At 39.1% G+C, this 18,495-nt stretch overlaps 3 protein-coding genes across 3 annotated transcripts; all 3 read right to left on the bottom strand.

Annotated features, from left to right (window-relative positions):
* Positions 1-3: 3 nt before the first annotated feature.
* Positions 4-4,541, bottom strand: LOC135077907 (uncharacterized). Its single transcript, XM_063972439.1, has 6 exons — positions 4,287-4,541; positions 3,758-3,937; positions 3,302-3,433; positions 2,867-3,049; positions 2,474-2,616; positions 4-2,191 (listed from the first exon to the last, which is right to left on the bottom strand). Exons 1-6 carry the CDS (start codon positions 4,464-4,466, stop codon positions 1,921-1,923), a joined length of 1,089 nt encoding a protein of 362 aa, XP_063828509.1. The 5' UTR covers positions 4,467-4,541; the 3' UTR covers positions 4-1,920.
* A 431-nt stretch (positions 4,542-4,972) lies between these two features.
* Positions 4,973-7,009, bottom strand: LOC135077906 (cilia- and flagella-associated protein 61-like). The gene is made up of 5 exons (XM_063972438.1): positions 6,853-7,009; positions 6,245-6,415; positions 5,768-5,878; positions 5,504-5,569; positions 4,973-5,232 (listed from the first exon to the last, which is right to left on the bottom strand). The coding sequence occupies exons 1-5, from the start codon at positions 6,889-6,891 to the stop codon at positions 5,005-5,007; spliced, it is 615 nt and encodes a 204-aa protein (XP_063828508.1). The 5' UTR covers positions 6,892-7,009; the 3' UTR covers positions 4,973-5,004.
* A 1,054-nt stretch (positions 7,010-8,063) lies between these two features.
* Positions 8,064-17,319, bottom strand: LOC135078353 (cilia- and flagella-associated protein 61-like). Its single transcript, XM_063972951.1, has 15 exons — positions 17,146-17,319; positions 16,450-16,511; positions 15,581-15,701; positions 15,305-15,416; positions 15,108-15,178; positions 14,347-14,523; positions 13,713-13,938; positions 13,033-13,151; positions 11,244-11,372; positions 10,757-10,951; positions 10,222-10,347; positions 9,797-9,963; positions 9,137-9,288; positions 8,478-8,676; positions 8,064-8,125 (listed from the first exon to the last, which is right to left on the bottom strand). Exons 2-15 carry the CDS (start codon positions 16,460-16,462, stop codon positions 8,064-8,066), a joined length of 1,869 nt encoding a protein of 622 aa, XP_063829021.1. The 5' UTR covers positions 16,463-16,511; positions 17,146-17,319.
* Positions 17,320-18,495: the final 1,176 nt, after the last annotated feature.

The following is an 18,495-nucleotide window of genomic DNA, read 5'->3' as shown; positions in this document are numbered from 1 at the left end:
TATGTGCATGTGGATTGAGTGATCCTTGCTTCAATCTTAACAAAAATCGAGGAAGTTTTACTTAAAATATGTTAAAACATTGCGATGAAGTTTAAAAATTTGTTAAACCTAAGATAAAAATGTTATGGCCAATAAATAGGAGCACTCATACCGCACGCTTTAAGAAAACGTCAACATGTTTATTTCAGAAAATAAAGCCTTTCCACTTCTTTTTATAGTATTGAAAAATTGTTAAGAATATGTTAAAACTATTAACAAATTCAGAAATTCCTTGCACGTCCCGTTCCAAAGTTATGACGATTATTTAGGATCACTCACACCGCACACGGGCCGTATGAGTGCTCTTCAAAATAATGACTTTTTATTAATAAATATATGTTTTATTTCTGTTGGGAAATGTGTGCAAACTGACGAGCGAATTTGTTAAAGAATAAGTGTGACAAAATTTAAAAGCTGAAGGAAGAAATTAACCTTTATTCTTTCCTCCAATATGCCGTGTGAGTGATCCTTACTTTTACCTCTATCTGCTCATATGTAGTTCGTAGGCAGACTGAGATAGTATCTAAAATTGTTAATTGTTTTTAACAATTATTTGGCATATATTTTGCTTTTATTAAGGTCATAATTTAAGAAATATCAGGCTTAGATGATTCCTAAACGAAAATGTTGATTAGGGTAGGTACGTATGATTTTTTTATTTTGAGAGACTGTTTCGATTCCTCGGAAGTTTACATGTGAGATTTAATAATATTATTTTATCGTATTTTATAGTCCAACCAAAAAAAAACAGTTTTGTTGAGAAATTTGTAATTTATTTAAATAAAACCGTGAGTATCTTTCTCAATTCATATTACAAGTCAAATTTGAGTTCAATCCTATAAACAATTGTAATGTTTCTTTATTTCTATCATTCAAGATGTAGGGGTAAACCACTAAAACTCGCGCTACTGCCGACCGCGGCGACGGACGCCCCCCGCGAGTTTTAGCGGAGGCCCCTAAACCTACTACATATTAGATTGCATTGGTTTTGCATTGTCACGTCTGACAAATCGGAACAGTCTCACAAAATAAAAAATCATATGTACCCTAATCAACATTTTCCTTTAGGAATCATCTAAGCCTGATATTTCTTAAATTATGACCTTAATAAAAGCAAAATATATGCCAAATAATTGTTAAAAACAATTAACAATTTTAGATACTATCTCAGTCTGCCTACGAACTACATATGAGCAGATAGAGGTAAAAGTAAGGATCACTCACACGGCATATTGGAGGAAAGAATAAAGGTTAATTTCTTCCTTCAGCTTTTAAATTTTGTCACACTTATTCTTTAACAAATTCGCTCGTCAGTTTGCACACATTTCCCAACAGAAATAAAACGTATTTATTAATAAAAAGTCATTATTTTGAAGAGCACTCATACGGCCCGTGTGCGGTGTGAGTGATCCTAAATAATCGTCATAACTTTGGAACGGGACGTGCAAGGAATTTCTGAATTTGTTAATAGTTTTAACATATTCTTAACAATTTTTCAATACTATAAAAAGAAGTGGAAAGGCTTTATTTTCTGAAATAAACATGTTGACGTTTTCTTAAAGCGTGCGGTATGAGTGCTCCTATTTATTGGCCATAACATTTTTATCTTAGGTTTAACAAATTTTTAAACTTCATCGCAATGTTTTAACATATTTTAAGTAAAACTTCCTCGATTTTTGTTAAGATTCAAGCAAGGATCACTCAATCCACATGCACATCTTTAAAATACCTAGGTATTTACAAACATTTATAAAAATAGAAAAGCATCAGGAAAACAAATGAGGGTCGGAAAATAAAGTATCGATCCTCACTTGTTTTCCATAATGTACCTAATGTTGGAATTTCAATCTTATCATTGGATTTCAGACACTGCTCTTTTTTCTAAGGATCATAATCCCTTGAAACGATCATCCTCTTCATACACTTTTTATGCACAGGCAACTTGTGTTGGAGCTGGTCTATGACCGTATACGGTGGGGTTCCTTGAGCAATATGGCAGTAATCGCTGCAGTACATAAACGGCGCGATATTGGTCTGGTAGGGGTTTGGTGGGAAGGGGGCTAGGTCGAAATTCTCTCCATGGCCCCAGGATGCGAGAGATGAATACGCGAATGGTATCTTGTATTTCTTCTTCATCTCTGATTCGAACACGCTGTAAAAAAGAAAAGGAATTGCTGAAGCTGTGGTTGTGTGGTGCAGTGTAGCAAATTGGAATAAGAAGAAAAATACGACAGCGATAGCACGATGTTAGCGCTCCGTCGACAGTATTTCATAGCAAAGTTGCAAGCAAGAGTCTGTACACCAAGCGTAAAATGACGAATACGCGTGTATGAAGCGACGCTACGTTGCACTACGAAGCACATTCAAAACAAAATACAAGTAGACCACCACCTCATTTGAAGTCGGTACCTATTTTTAAAAATTATCTACAAACCCCTTGATGTTATTGACAGGGTTGTGGCACGCAGCCACTTCCTTGTACTCCTTCTTGACGTGGATCCTGTCGTAGACACCCCTGTGGACCTTGGACGTTAGTGGCATCCAGATCTCTTGATGGCGCGGTCCGAAGCCTCTCACCTGAAATAAACGATGGCTGCTAGAACTCTTATTCAGAACACCAACAGAAACAATACAGTGTATTAAGCATAAGCATTATTGATGCATGATCAGGCGAATGAGCGGCTCATTTGGCCAAGCCGCTTAAGTGAAGACGCCTGACCAAGCGTGCTAAGGATTTAAGGCAACGTTTTTATTTAGCAATTTACAGGTATTCACATACATAGGTAATAACTTAGATAGATTACACACAGTACAATAGGTACAGTACCTTGGGCAAATTGAAAGCCGAGTAAAATGTGATCTGATCCTTAGCGCCGATCCCGTATTGATCCTCGACGGAAAACGGTTTATGGCACGCCCTATATGTGGTGACGTAAGGGTCCAACAGTCTTCGGAATCCACCAGCGCTGTCAGATATTACAGGAGCTTCATTCCGACCAGCTGCCACGACCTTTGAATCATAAAAAAATGATTTGCTAAGCTTTTTAGAGATGAGAAAAAACTACTACTCTACTCTCAGTTAAAGAAATGTATTTAAAGGGCTCAAACGAAGTAAATACTGCAAGACCTACTAAAGCAAGAATTTAATTTGATAATTTAATTAAATGTTACTTAACTCTGATGACTTGATAATAGACGTGCGCTGATGATGATTATGAAGCTATTACTAAATAAATTTTGTAAATGACGTATTATTACATACATCAAAAATATATTCAGGGTCTGGTGCCCTAACGGTGATCTCGGGTGGCATTGTCGCTTGCTCCATCACGCCTCTGAAATTATCCTTCATCTCGGATATCATTGTAGGTTGAACGATGCTTTTTCCTTGCAACTATAAAAAAACAGGCGTAAGCTGATGTTACAAAGTTTGATGATACACAGTTTATTGGTCAAGTCAAAGCGGAAGCATAGGTATAAAAATTTCAAGCTGTTACTAGTATCTAGTATCCCAAGATGAAAATGAAAATGATATTTATTTAGTCCAAAATTTTGTTTATTTGGTCAAAGCAGAGGCATAAAATCGGTTACTGGTTTCCCAAGATACAGGCATAGCCTAGTTTGGGAGCCTCGTGCAGCATTCTTCCAACACACAAACGCTAAAAAATTAACTTAAATTTTAGCTAAAGCTTATTTCCTAGAACATGCAAGAACTTACCCGTTTCTCCACTCCCGTCATAAAGATGACCCGCCTGCAGTTGATGGAGCAGTCGGCCCTCTCCATGGCCTTGTTAGGGTTTGGTTTGACGCAATACTCGCCGGTGGTCGTCTTGTAGGTCTCTTTCTCGACCACCATGTCGCGGCCGCATACTCTTTCGGGGAGCGGATCATCGATTTTCTAAAAAATAGTTACTTTTCACAAAGAATATGGCCTAGGCATAACAACTGGGATTCATTTTGTTTTAAACAAAGTATTTAGTGTGAAAAATAAAGACATGAGTTTAATTGGTTGGTAATTAAGAGAGTCTTGATAGTTAATTGGAGAACGCTGCTAGGGAAGCTTACCTGTGTCCTGTGTTGGTTGATCCTGGAAGACGAAAAGTAGAAAATAGGCCTTAGCACGTACAACACATTAATCTTTCACGTCAGCGCTTCTATCGGAAGACCAATGGCAAGTCTGCCCCAAAACAGTACTTGTGTGCTTGATGCAAACTTGTCCAAATGTAAGGAGATTTGAAACTACTTACGCAGTCCAAGCTATGCGGTATAGCTGGTATGTGGCGATGAGCGATGCTGGCTGCCGTCCTGGTCTCATTGTTGGACAACCGCAAGGGTATGTTGTACTGGACATTGCCCCACGTGTTCACATTTTGTATCAACAGCTCGTTTAGCACTAGAGGTTTGGCACAGCCTTTAGGTTGAGACATGATTAAATAAATTAATGAAAATAATCTAAAAATAAGAAAATTCTAAAGCCAAAAGTTTAGACTATCGAAATTGAAAAGTCATAGTAAACGTCATTGATAAACGTGTCATTTGCACGTCATCTTTTTTTTAAAGCATTGACGGTTTTTGGAAGTTATCAGTCTTTAAGTAACTATGTAAATAGGTTTTACATAAATGCATAATATTAATTTCATAGCAAGAAATTGTTAATTTTGTTATTTTAGTTAAGTTACGAATTAAATTTATTAATGTAACACCTATTTATGTACTAAAAAAAACTTTCCTTCTGGTCATTAGTAGACCCATATGAACGACACAAATGAATTTTATAATTTTTAGAGATCATTATGGTGGGTTTTCTCCTGTAAAGTGAACGCTGTCGTGGGAATCATGACTCGTATAAATATGATTAGGTACTTTATGTTCATAGTTTTATCACACCAAATAACACAAAAATATTAGTAGAATTCAAATAAAACACATTGCGTAATTTCTGTCAATCTTTATTATTCTATTCAATTAAAGTATCCTCTGTAACATTTTAATCAGACTTTTCTTCTTTTTTACGAACGCGGGGTGAGAACCCAGGTCGTGGGTGCATTCGTTTTTATGTGCTTGTTGGAGATATATCGGGAGTAGAACATCGTTGTCTGATATCCACTCCATGACGTAGTCGGTGATGGCTGACACGTGTGGCGACTGTTCGAACTTGGAGCGTATCCTCAGTTTTGTGTTGAATCTGTAGGACTGAAATGTTTAAGTTAAAACCCGGTCGAGTTAACTGCGCACCTGGTAGCCATGACGTCACTTCGACGCTCGGGTACAGGTGTGTGCGTAAGTGAGAGGGAGAATGGCATTCCAGCGAGATGCGCAGTTAGCTCGATCGAGTTGTATAGCAAAGTTGCTTGATGAACAAAAACTAGCTAAGTAGGTATTTACAATTTGAAAGAGCAAATTTTCGCAAAGATTACAGAAAATAATAAGAGATATTTTAGTTTGCATCTAGGTAAGTACTTACTGGGTTATACAAATTTTGTGCGATGGACCTTAGAGCATCGTTTAAGGTGTTCCCATTTTTTTGACCCTGAAGAAAATAGTAAACTTAAGTAAAATTTCTGATCCTATGGTGTAGCGGTAGCGTCCTTGAATGGAGTGGGTCTTGGGGCGATTTAGGTACTAGCTGAATAACTTTTGAAATGGATATTTTTTATACAACACAAAAAAAAATATTGTTCTTTGAAGATTAATAAGTAAGCAATTTAAGTCAATAAGTTCAAAATACCTTTGGTAACAATTCCTTAGCCATTGCAAAGAGTTCATCAGCTCGTTCGAGATACAAATACAACGCCCAGTTTGAACGGAAGAACGAATAGAAGTCGTCGAGTTTTTTTGCCTGAAACGTTTTATTCAAAATTATAAATAAACCTTGTCAGCTTTGCAGGAAATCGAAAGTAACAAACCACATTTTAAAATCAGACTGTTGTACAGACAGAGAATTATAGGAGTAATTCAAGGCTTGGCCTTTATTGGTTGAGTTTTTTGGAGGTTAAACTTTAGATCCCGGCCACGCAAGAGTTACAGCGATGCTAAAACATTGGTCCTCTCTCCCCAAAACGCATGGTCATCGTGAGAAATCACAAATCCTCACCTTTGTCTTTGAAAAAAGGAGATATTATGCTGCTTTAGACTAAATGGGACCTGATGATTATGGCTATGATATGTGATACAAAGTCGTGCGTGTATTAATAATATTACTAACAGTGTATCTCAAATGCACGTTATTCAACACAGTTGCGGACAGTCCGTAGAGGTTCTTGAAGTTGTCCAGCGAGAGGCTCTCTGGACTGAGGCAGGTGATGCCATCCACCACTTGGTCGTTGTTCAGGTGCAGCTTGAAGTAGCCGCCTTTGAACGTCTCTAGTACATAACCCTTAAAATAGGAATATCAGTAAGCCATTGTAGTATGAGTAGCCGTAAGTCTGCTTGCTCTAAACATTGGTAGAAACGTAAATAACATAAATCTTAGGCTAGGGCACTAACACTTTTTACTTTGCATTCTAAAATAATATTGATTCATATTTTTTTTGGCGCCACTAAAGAGAAGGATCATAAATATAAATATCGTGTTTCCTTCAGTGCTGTGACGCGCGTTTTACGATCACGCGGATTACTTTTACATACTTTGCGATAATTATTGCGTACGTTCTGATTGCATTAACGCGCGGTGACGGCTCTTCGGCAAAGAAACCTTATGTGCATAGGTTCTAAGGTCCTGTCACTCGATATGTGGCGCCCAACTGGTGACCGCAAATATCCTCATTACTCATATTAGCCTTTCCTTTGAAAGCACATATTATTATTACTCACGGTAAACTGTTGCGACTGCACATAATAATGGGGAGTCATCTTCCCTGGAGGTCGGACCTCCAAGTACTGCAGACGTCCGGGCAACGTGCAATGGGTCACGATGGGCTTCTTCAGAGTTGGGATCTTCTCGAGGTGTTTGTCACCACTCCCATCAGATGCGATTCTAAAAACAATTTTACTATTTCTTCTTCCATCGTAACAATAGGTGTCACAATCTGTTGCTAGACTTTATGAAACCTAATCAATTAACGGCTGAACGTAGGTAATATCCAAAAAATACAGTAGACCATGTACCAAAGGAATACTGTCTTTGTTTCAGGCGCCATATTAGTCTGCTCCCTTGATGCATAATCTTCTTTTTCTGTGGGTGTGGGTATCTATTATTGGGTACTTACCTATTTATGTTCTAAATTCAAATACAAAGCTAATAAAATATGGGAACCCTCTGAAAATCTGACTGTATGTCACGTAACGACTGTAAGCAGTTTTGTAGTAGAGTTGTATTTTAATGGAAGAGATTATTTATAATGATGACGATTATGTACGTACGAGTCGCTAGGTTGTGTTGATGATGATGTCTGCGATAGCGATACAGGCTCCGACAAGATGGTGCTCGTTGAGAACGTCACGGAGGACTTTCGAGGAGGTTTTTTTGGTGAAAACAGAGGATCCAACTGGTTCCTTATTTGGGTTCCAAGCTAGAATTAAAACAGACCTAATGATGATTAATTTAAGGTCTACTTTTTAAATATAACTAAAGCCTGGTCCGTGAGCACGTAGAATCCCGTCCAATGACCCCAAGCTACCCATCCTTATCGCTCGCGCGTAATTATATTGCTGTCGCGACTGTGCGACGCGCGCCCGCAGTGATTGTGCGAGCGCGACAGCATCATAATTACGTGCGAGCGACAAGGATGGGCAGCTTGGGGTCATTGGACGGGATTCTACGTGCTCACGGACCAGGCTTTACTCATATTTCTTCGTCTTTGTTAGAGCATTTTTCATATCACAAACGTAAACCAACCTTCTGTCCCACTTCATAAGAGTCATAATACTTGAGCCGGCGAGTGTCGGCGAAGTATCGCCGGTAGTACCTAGTGGCTGGTCCGGCCGCGTATATGCAAGGGTCTTTAGTTCGGAACTCGTGGTCGATTAAAATACCGCCATCATACACCAGGCCGCTTTTCTTTATGGCTAATAAATTAAAATAATTACGATGAGTATAACCGCCTCTGTGGTCTAGTGGTGAACCCAGAGGTGCCGGGTTCGATTCCTAGTAGGGGCAAAATTGTCTGAGTTCGGTTGGTGCTAGGGCTTGGCTTGGCTAGTTACCATCGTCCTACCTAAACCTGTCGCCAAAACGATTGTTGTGTTGGAGATAAGATTGTCAGTTACTCTGTGGTTAAGGAGTCTTGGTGAACCTCGCTTCCACCTTCGGCCTGGTCATCATTTCTCTCTTCACACACATGAAATATCTTTCGATGTCCTACATACTTATGACGTCAATAGTTCAAATACGATTCGGTATTCAAGGAACGCTAGTTCGATCCCCATAAACTGTTGTACTGAATACACTCCTAACAACTCCTTTAAATAAATAAATAAACACAAGTAAATATACGTACCATTCAAAGCTTGTGTGCTAACACCAGTCTTCCCATAGTAAAATAACACGGTACACTCCAGCTTGACCATCTGGAAGTGCGATAAGAAGTCCACATGGGTCACCATATTGTACCCATCCACGGTCCAGGATTGGAAGTAGTATGAACGGTAGACCGTGATGTTCAGATTATTGAGCACTTCTTTGACTGATTCGTCCACCTGGAAGACATTACATTTATCAGTCTTCTTCTTCTTATTTTGTTTATGGCCAGGTCTAGGATATTACGGCCCACAGAGTTACAGAGTGACCTCCCCAATAAATTCCGCCAAAGTCACGTTAATTAGTCAATGTGCAGACTGTAGCAGCGTTGTAATTCCACTCACTCACTCTTTTAAGGAAGAAATAGGCGAAGATAAGGCCTCCCCAACCCGTTTGAAAAGTGTGGAGAGTGTAATGCAATGCTCCATTTGAATCTGGTAAAATAACGAGAGTCGTGTTTCTGCATTGGAGATAAAATGACAGGATAATGCTGAAGAGTCAAAGGTTTCTTACATTAAATATTTTGCTGCTACACGTGATTATTATAGGCTGAACACCAGAACTCACCAGAAATGCACTTATGTAAGAAATTAATGGGCAAGGTGGATATAAAATATGAGCTACAAAATAAGTACTTACGTTTTCATTACAAAACACCGGCACCCTCGTCTTCCCGTTTTCATATGGAAATGGCTCTATAAACACGATATTTTCTGGCGGAACTTGGAAGTCCAGTAAGGCCGCTAAACAGCAATACGCGTGTATTGATGCACCATACACCAGGATTTTGTCTGTAACATGTCATAGCAATAGTCCTATAGAATAACTGGTAAAGCCTTAAAGACTGATAAAGTCACCTTATGACATGACATAGTACGCAGAACTGACGGCCGATGGGGCAGAACGGTTCTGGAATGGAGGCCGCGTACCGGAAAACGCAGCGTGGGACGTCCACCTATAAGGTGGACCGACGACATCGTAAAGGTAGCAGGGAAGTGCTGGACGCAGGCCGCTACCAATCGATCAACATGGAAAGCATTGGGGGAGGCCTATGTTCAGCAGTGGACGTCCTATGGCTGAAATGATGATGATGATGATGACATGACAATAAAGTTCTAAACAGAATAAGTAAGTAAATGGTGACTAATGGAGAAATATTCGTACATCAGTCTTCTCCCCAACCCGTCTGGTTAGAGAGGGGAGTGCAGGCCAAATCCTCCATTTGCCTCTGGCGATTTAGAGAGTGGTGTTCCTACAGAATGGAGAGAAAATGACCCAGTGATGATGATCATTCCTTACAGTTAAAGTCCTGCCAGAAGAAGTTCTTGACATATTTGAGGGCTCTATTTGCTTCGGATATGTTATTGATGATGAAGACGTTATCTGGCAGATACTCTGTGGATAAGTCGATGTCAGACTCCTGGTAGAGTCGTGGAACGTCCAGACGAGTGTATTTACACTCCTCCCTGTGAAATTGCCAAAAATATAGCATAGACCTTATCACAATATGTCCAGCTCTCTAGCTTTGTATTGCACAAATTACTAATAGTCCCGTTAGTTCCTCGTACTAAGCTAGATATTATGCTTGTTACGAGTGGGCTCACTATAAAATCGAGTGGGGGCGGGGTTCATACCATTACCCGCATTTCTGGGCTATCGAGTCGGCCAGTCCGACCCTTTCACCGTTCGGCTATCGTGATGATGATGATTTAAAATCAACTCACGCTTCAGTTTCTCTCTCATACAGCTCTCGTAAATAGTTCGGATGTTGATATTGCTTGCCCAGTAGCAGGAATAAGAGGTCGTAGAAGTACACACTGCCATTAGAGAGGGTTACATAATGCTCTTTCCTGAAAACATCAATGTATAAAAAGGATAAAAGGAATCTTCGTCTTTTGTCCTGTTAACTTGTAATATGAGGGCACATATCAAGGCATCTACACGTAGAATCGATGAAATGAGCATAGACACTAATGGAGGCAAAGGCAAACATCTTCAGCTCAAGAGATGCCGTTTCTTCTGCTTGCACAGCTGTTTTTTTATCTCACAATAGAACCCGACTAAGATTAATCTACTACGATATCCGAAATTTTCAACTATTTCCATCACGCTTACGCATAGCAAGACCGACGCCCGCATGAGCGATAGTGACAGATAGTTCAGAAACTAAATAAACGACGTTCGGTAGTACCCCTGTTAGTTTCCTTCAGTTTCAGCCTAAAACGCCTATTTTTCTCATCAGCCAATAAAAAATCTTACTTGTTAATCTCCGTCATAGTTCCCTGCACGACATTAACATAGTAAGTATACGGCACGCTCTTCAGAAACTTGTCGGCGGTGGTGCGATACCGAGGGAACATCATCTCGGCAGCTGGCTTCGCTTGTCTTACGTAGGGCAGCCCGTTCGGCGATATGAGGGTCACGTTCGTGAAGTTTAGGTAGGATGAAGCATCACTGTGGGATAGATTTTATGATAAACATCACAATATTCCTTCATGTACTAGTAGACACAATAGAAATCAATTGTTACCGCGGCCTTAAGCGGCCGCTGAGCTTTGACGAGCTATGTGTAGCCTCAAAAAAAAATATTATTTTACTCTCAACCTTTATGGTTGGGTTTCAAAGGAGGCCATACTGTAGAGCCTGGCTACATAAGAGGTAGGATCTGTTCCACGATCTAATCCAGGTCTTCTGTAACACCATCACTAATTTGATACAGAACAAATTTTTCAGAAAACTCATTTACCTGAATAATAATGTGTCCAGGAAAGACATGGTAGTCCTAGAAGCGCCGACCACCAGAATTCTGACGTTGATGTCTACCTTTGGTATTGTCGTCATGTTCTTACCCAGAAACCAGGTAGTGAAAGCTGTTCTAGAGCAAAACATAATATTACAAAAGCAAATAGCAAAACCATTTCAAATTAGATACGAGGGGCGGCTGAAAAGTTTTGAGCCTAAGTATCTTCAAGTATTATTATTGACTCGCGCTAAATTTTATTAATTTGCCAATAACCTCCTTAGTATATGTACAAAGTTTCATTTCATTAGCGTCATCACGCTTTTAGTAATTAATCCGTAAACATCATCATGTCTCAGTCATCCGCGCAATGTACGAAATTGAAGTACACAGTTGTCATAAAAATCCTCAAAAAGAGGAACAAAACGCTGACCGTAACATTTGAAGAGATGTCTACAGTTTATGGGGAGTCTGGGCCTTCATATGCCATCATGAAAGATTGGATTCGATAGTTCAAGCAGGGCATGGAGTCGCTAAAAGATGACCTCAAGTCAGGGCGGCCAGATTTCGCCATTAACGAATAAAATAATGAAAATTTAAAGAATCTTGCTTTAGAGATCAGCTAATTAAGCTGTGACGGATAGCTGAAGACATAGGCATTAGCAAGGAATGTATCGGCGATATTTTTCATACTCATTTGCACATGAAATAGGGGTGCACGCGATGGGTGCCAAAAATGCTCACGCCGTTCGACAACCAGCGTTGAGTCACAACTTCGCAGGAGTTTTAGGACATCTTTGGCCATAATCCTAACAATTTTTTTTCTCACATTGTCACCATTGATAAATAATGGATCCGGCAGTACGATTTAGAGTCAAAATAAGAGTTAATGCAATGGATTCAAAAGGGAATACGCCGCCGCGGAAATTCAAAGTGGAGCGATCGACACCCAAGCTCATAGCCACTATTTTTGGGATTATGGAGGAATATTATTCATTGACTACCTACTTAAAAAAAACTACAATAAACGGAGTTTATTATGCTGTACTGATGATAAGAGTGCGTCAAGTGGTTGTTGAAATATTAAGAGGCAAACTGGCGAAAGGAGATCTGTTATTGCAAGACAATTCGCCCGCGCACACCGCGCATGTTGCAGGGCTTGCCCCGGGTAAAACTGGATTTCAAGAAATTAATCACCCACCACACAGTTTAATCCGAATCCCTAGCTATTTTGTCTAATTCTCAAATTGGAAAAAAAACCTCCAGGAACGAAGATTTTTGAGTGACAAAGAAATAAAGGCGGCGATAAAGACTCATTTCGAAGGCAAAGATTGCGAATTTTTTTTCAGTGGGTTAAAAGCTCTTTTACACAAATGTAAGAAGTCCGTTGTAGTAGAGAGAGATTAAATAGAAAAATATATTTTTCATACTTTTCTATCGGCATTTTTAATACCCTAGGCTCAGAACTTTTCAGCCGCCCCTCGTACATTGAGCAAGACAAGTAGCTCTATAAATCAAAGATAGGTACTTTAATAAGAAGCATGGTTACTGTAAGGCCCAGAACAGACGGTGAAACGCAACTGCAACGAAACTGCAACTGCTAGTTACTTTTGAGTTGCATCTAAGTTTCTGCCATAGCGTCCGTGGAGTGACCACACATGACGCGACCAGTTTGAAACTTTCAGTTTCAGTTTCATTCGTCAGAATCATCACAAAGTTGCAGTTTCGTTGAAGTTGCGTTTCACCGTCTGTTCTGGGCCTAAGTGGTTCTTAGAAATACATGATAGACACTCACATTTTTTGCGCCAGGTTGGAAATTTTCTTTAGTTCAGGAATCTCGACACAGTCAATTTCCGATTTTCTCGGAATCAGAGGTATCATAGCAGACACCAAGGAGTTAGCTTTATGACCAACCTGAAAAGAGCAGAACAGTGAACTGGTCTAGTTCTAACAAATGAATGAATTTTTTTACCTAATTGTTAGATAGAATACGGCCGATACTGTAAAACTCATTTGAGCAAATATGCTTTTAAAAATCATTTTTACACGTCCCAGTATTATTAACCCTACCACTGAATCGGGACAATAAGTGGGCCAGTGCTGAGCTGAGAAGAAGCAGCGCAAGAAACTCGGTCACTATTGTCAGCCTACTTTTCAAGGGTTTACAGTCTTTAAAAATACATAAATTCATGAATTGATGTGATAGTAGGTCTTCACCTTCAGTGTTATGTAAGACGATATTTTACTTGTTCTTAGTGCACAACGAAATCTATGCCTGCGTTTGAATAGTTTTGAGCTTCTTTTCGCAATACGTGGTCCAACTTACCAGAGGCAAATGGAGGCTTTGGCTGACACTTCCCACGCTGGTCAGACAGGTTGGGGAGGCCTTTCACATATCAAAGTCTCCCTTATTCGCCTACGACATTCACCGAAATAACATCGTATTCTACTCTGCTGAGCTAAATCCGTACTCACCCACTTATTTCTATACGCAGTAAGCCACAGCATCGAATTAGTACCAGTCATGCGCATCATCTCCCTCGCAAAGTATCGATAGTGCACCTCAAACGCCGGGTACGCTATAACAGTCTTCAGGGTCGTGAAGCCGGCAGACGTGCCTTGGCCCCTGAAGTGGTATTTGTGGTTGTGGTACAAGTCTAGGTTGAATTTCACTCGGATGAAGTCGATTTGCTCGGGTGATCTGGAAAGGGTATGCCCAATAAGATGTGAATATTGAGAAAAATAATGCTCTATACTTCAAGTTTTAGATTGGAATGGATATGCAGTAAGAAGAATGAGGAGAAACAACTACCAAAACGATCTACTGAAGATCAGACTATAGATATCGCTAGAATCGTCTAAAATGACGATCTAAAATAGGTAAATGATTTTGCTCGCTTGATCTTAAAACTGAACTTCTGAACCGGTAATCAAACTCCGGAATAAATATATGAAAACTTTGAGGAAGGTCTTTGTCCAGCAGTGGACGTCATTCGGCTGAAACGAACGAATCAAACTCAAGGCCTCTTCATTCGGGTGAATGTAGGGTTTTCCACTATTGAGCTACTGACAGAATAGATTAGTCTACTTTTGACATTTTCATACTCACTCCAAAATACCCACGCCGACTATAGCAAATCCGCTAAGAAAGACAAACGCAGAGTGATTGTCGTTGCTCAGTATACTGTTCTCTATGGTCCATATAGTTTCCTTGCCCTCCAGGTTTTGAAGCATTTGGGATATCTGAGGCACATCTACCACCTCAGCTGGACGCACTCGTAATTTCCTAGAAATAAAATTCTGTGGTATCTCATCATCATTAGGACATTAATCTCCACTGTAGGAACACGACCCTTACTAATGAGGGCTATCGTTTTTATACTTAACAGTTGGTACCCCTGGCGATTGACAGGATCTTACTCTACAGTGGCGCCATCTTGATGAGTGCAAATGCGATAGTCCTCCTACCACTTTCGCGCTCACCAGTTGGTGCCACTGTCTTCGCTACTAGAAAGTGACAGGACCTTACTCTACAGTGGCGCTAACTGGTGAGCGCTAAAACGATAGCCCTCATTATCCAGACACAAATGGAGCTTTTTACCTATCCTCACGTTGGCCAGACAGGGTTGAGGAGGTAAGGTAGTAATGACTAAGGCCCAGAACAGACGGTAAAACGCAACTGCAACGAAACTGCAACTGCTAGTTACTTTTGAGTTGCATCTAAGTTTCTGCCATAGCGTCCGTTGAGAGACCACACATGACGCGACCAGTTTGAAAGTTTTCGTTGCAGTTGCGTTTCACCGTCTGTTCTGGGCCTAACTCAATTGGCATGGACAAAATGTAACGAAAATAATAAAGGAATAATTGTACCCAAGGACTGAAGATCTGTGTGCCACATAAAGCGCATACTTGCTACAAATCTTTGGTCTAGTTGGAACATACTGAAACAAACATAAAAATGGCATTTACTAAATTCGATCCTTACCTTATTCCAAAAGTTGATACTATGTGAAACAATCTCATGAAATTTTTAAATATTTAACATGTTCACATGTAAGGAAACTTACACAGAAATGTTGAAGCAAGGGGAACGTCTTGTCTTTACAAGGAACTCTAATTAAGCAATAATCGTAGTTCTTCATTATCTCAAATGCCGCCTCCAACAAATCAAAGGCATGTCTGAAAGAAATACATTTTATAAAGACTCGACGATTCTTTTTAAACGTTTGAAGATACATTACACCTTATCTTTCTTGTGAAACATCCTATATTATTTTTTCGGTGATTAAATAATTATGATGACGTCACTCTACATTATTAATCACTATTAACATAATACCGACCTGTCATGGATGTCTTCATAGAAACCGAACAGCTCGATTATAAAAGCGTTGGGCTCTCCATGGTAAACAACAGTCTCTACTTCTTCTTTCTGTTTCGGGTTATAGTTTATGGAGCCCCGACCTGAAAGAGCTTTACATGTGATTTCATAGGCAGAGCAAATAGTCAAGTAGCGTCAGGCAAATCAAGTCGCAGCGTGTCGTGAGCATAAGATGCATATTAATATAGTCTGGTCCGTGAGCACGTAGAATTTTGTCCAATGACCCCTAGCTACGCATCCTTATCGCTCGCGCGTAATTATGTTGCTATCGCGCTCGCATACTCACTGCGGGTGTCAGTCGCACAATCGCGACAGCAATATAATTACGCGCGAGCGATAAGGGTGGGTAGCTAGGGGTCATTGGACAAAATTCTACGTGCTCACGGACCGGGCTTTAACTACGGCTACTTTAGTCTAAAGTGCAGGGTTCGAAAATATCTGATATTTATGATATATATCAGATATATATCAACTTTGATATATATCAATTTTGTATGAAAGCCATACTATTATTTTATTGTATTATTCATGAATACTATTGCATAAGTGTTACATAATTAAACATGTTTTTAATGTTTTTAAAACTTAAAATCAGACAAATAAAGCAAAAACATAAAATTTCTTTTAAATACGGCAAAATCAACTAAAAAAATAAAAATCTTATGTCAAAAAGTACAAATACAGTAACAAATTTTAAAATTTGATATATATCATTAAAACCGGCTTGATATATATCGGATATATATCTTGATAATATATATCCCTTGATGTATATCCTCGAACCCTGCTAAAGTGATTTTACTATTAAATAATTTGTTAAATACAATTTACTTCTCGTTCTCATCTTGATTTCGGACAGCTTTGATTGCCTCCAAGACTGAGCGCCTGGGGTTCTAAAAGCAAATAATATTAAATAGGGATGATGACTGGGTAATGAAATCGAAATTCTATTTGTCCGTCAGACAGATGATAAAAAAATTTGGACACATATTTTTGTTTTTTTTTTTTTCATAATAGAATAATTACAGTTTTATTTATATATTGAGTTGAAATGGCGCGTTACGTCACGCTTGAGTAGATTTTTTACTCAAAAGTGACGTTACGCGGCCATTTTAACTCGATGTAGCACTGTTATTATTTAATTATGAAAGAAAATAAAAAAAATGAGTCTAATATTTTCTAATTATCTGTCTGACGGACAAATAATTGAAATTTTGAAATCTAGCCTATTGGCTAAAACTTATTCCAATATTTGCTCCTTGACACCCTGACCAATACAATAGCATTTCACCCTAGAAAAAATCGGTAATATATTTCACACCCCTCCTATATTCTTCTGATTAAATTCGTTGAGGGTTTCAACAAGGCAGCTATCCCACGAGACAATTCAGCCTTCATTTGTTGGGTTTAAGATGCCAAGCATCCTGACTATATCATGCAGTGCAGTGGTGGGAAAAAGATTCGTAGAAAAAAAACTGTTTTTCCATACAAAATGTCTAATAATACATTGAGGGTAGCATCACTTACAACTGCTCACAGGACAGCGCTTCAGGGATGGTCAGTAAGTCATTATCAATGTTGACAATGTCGTAGTCAAACGGGTCCTCCTCCAAGAGATCGGTGACCGAGTAGGAAGTGCACTGAGACTGGTTCGGAGACTCGTTGTATATTTTATCGCTGAAGTCATCTGAATGACGATGCCTATAACAATCATCATCAAGTCATTAAGTTTTTTTTTTTTCTTTTTCATTTATTTTTGCAAATAGGCTTTTAGAAAGCACTTTTACACGTCCCAATATTAACCCTACCACTGCTTCGGGACAATAAATGGGCCAGTGCTGAGAAGAAGCAGCGCAAGAAACTCAGTCACTATTGTCAGCCTCCATTTCAAGGGTTTACAGTCTTTAAAATATACAAAATATTATAGTCATAAGTATTGATGCGAGCTAGGTAGTTAAACATTCCAAACATTTTTATCTTTTATATAATCATCAACTTTATAGTAGCCCTTTTTCATTAGGGTGCTTTTGATATGTGCTTTAAATTTATGAATGGGCAATTCTACAACAGTTTGTGGTAATTTATTGAAAAGTTTAATACATTTCCCCATAAATGAATTACCAATCTTGTGCAGTCTGAAATTTGGAACGGCAAGTTTATTTTTGTTTCTTGTATTGAACTTGTGTAAATCACTCTTTCTAGTAAAGTTTTCACTGTAGGACCACAGTTAGAAGTTTCTCTAATTTACCAGAGACAAATGTGTTTGGCCTACACTTCCCATGCTAGCCAGACGCGTTGGGAGGCCAGTAGGTCTAGGATGGGCGCTGCAACGCACCATTTTATTGATTGTAGGCGATAAGCCCATAGATTTGTCGTCTAAAAACATCGATAAAATTTTATAACAGCGCACATCCTAGAATGGCCGATCTTCGCATACCTATTTGTCCATACGTCGCCTAAAAATTACATTTCATCACAAAGCCTAAAACATACTATGCATTCTGCACAACATACAATTCCATCAACCCCCTTAATATCTCTCCGAAAATCTATAGAGATGAATAAAATGTAGATTTACTTGTAAATATGTTCCAGACTCTTGCGCATTGTAGCATTCCGTCCAAAATACACTTTGCTCGTCTTCTTAGTTTTGGGAGCGTACTGGATGTTTTCTTTTGATGGCTCCTGAATAACGTCATTTATTTATCAATTTATTACTATTGATCATTTGTAATTTCTACCAATTAGATAAAACAATCTTACATCGTCAAGCATAACGGTTTCTTTTTTCACCATCCTTTGAAATGGGCTCCACTCCCCAAGCATTATAGGATCTCTGTAAGCACAATACACAATTAATTACCTACACAAGCATTT

The sequence above is a fragment of the Ostrinia nubilalis genome, chromosome 14, assembly GCF_963855985.1.
Source record: "Ostrinia nubilalis chromosome 14, ilOstNubi1.1, whole genome shotgun sequence".
Classification (NCBI taxonomy): Eukaryota; Metazoa; Arthropoda; class Insecta; order Lepidoptera; family Crambidae; genus Ostrinia; species Ostrinia nubilalis.
The sequence above is the reverse complement of the archived record's forward strand: the minus strand, read 5'-3'. Positions and strand labels throughout refer to the sequence as shown.

Coding starts and splice junctions, on each gene's coding strand:
- LOC135077907 (XM_063972439.1), bottom strand. CDS start 4,466: ATGTCTCAACCTAAAGGCTGTGCCAAACCTCTAGTGCTAAACGAGCTG. Junction 3,050..3,301: donor ACCCTGAATATATTTTTGAT/GTATGTAATAAT, acceptor TATGATTCAAAG/GTCGTGGCAGCTGGTCGGAA. Junction 2,617..2,866: donor CGGCTTTCAATTTGCCCAAG/GTACTGTACCTA, acceptor CGTTTATTTCAG/GTGAGAGGCTTCGGACCGCG.
- LOC135077906 (XM_063972438.1), bottom strand. CDS start 6,891: ATGACTCCCCATTATTATGTGCAGTCGCAACAGTTTACC. Junction 5,879..6,244: donor ACGTGCATTTGAGATACACT/GTTAGTAATATT, acceptor AAAACGTTTCAG/GCAAAAAAACTCGACGACTT. Junction 5,233..5,503: donor CACAAAATTTGTATAACCCA/GTAAGTACTTAC, acceptor TAAACATTTCAG/TCCTACAGATTCAACACAAA.
- LOC135078353 (XM_063972951.1), bottom strand. Junction 15,417..15,580: donor TATGAAGACATCCATGACAG/GTCGGTATTATG, acceptor TATTTCTTTCAG/ACATGCCTTTGATTTGTTGG. Junction 8,677..9,136: donor CGGTGTTTTGTAATGAAAAC/GTAAGTACTTAT, acceptor AATGTCTTCCAG/GTGGACGAATCAGTCAAAGA.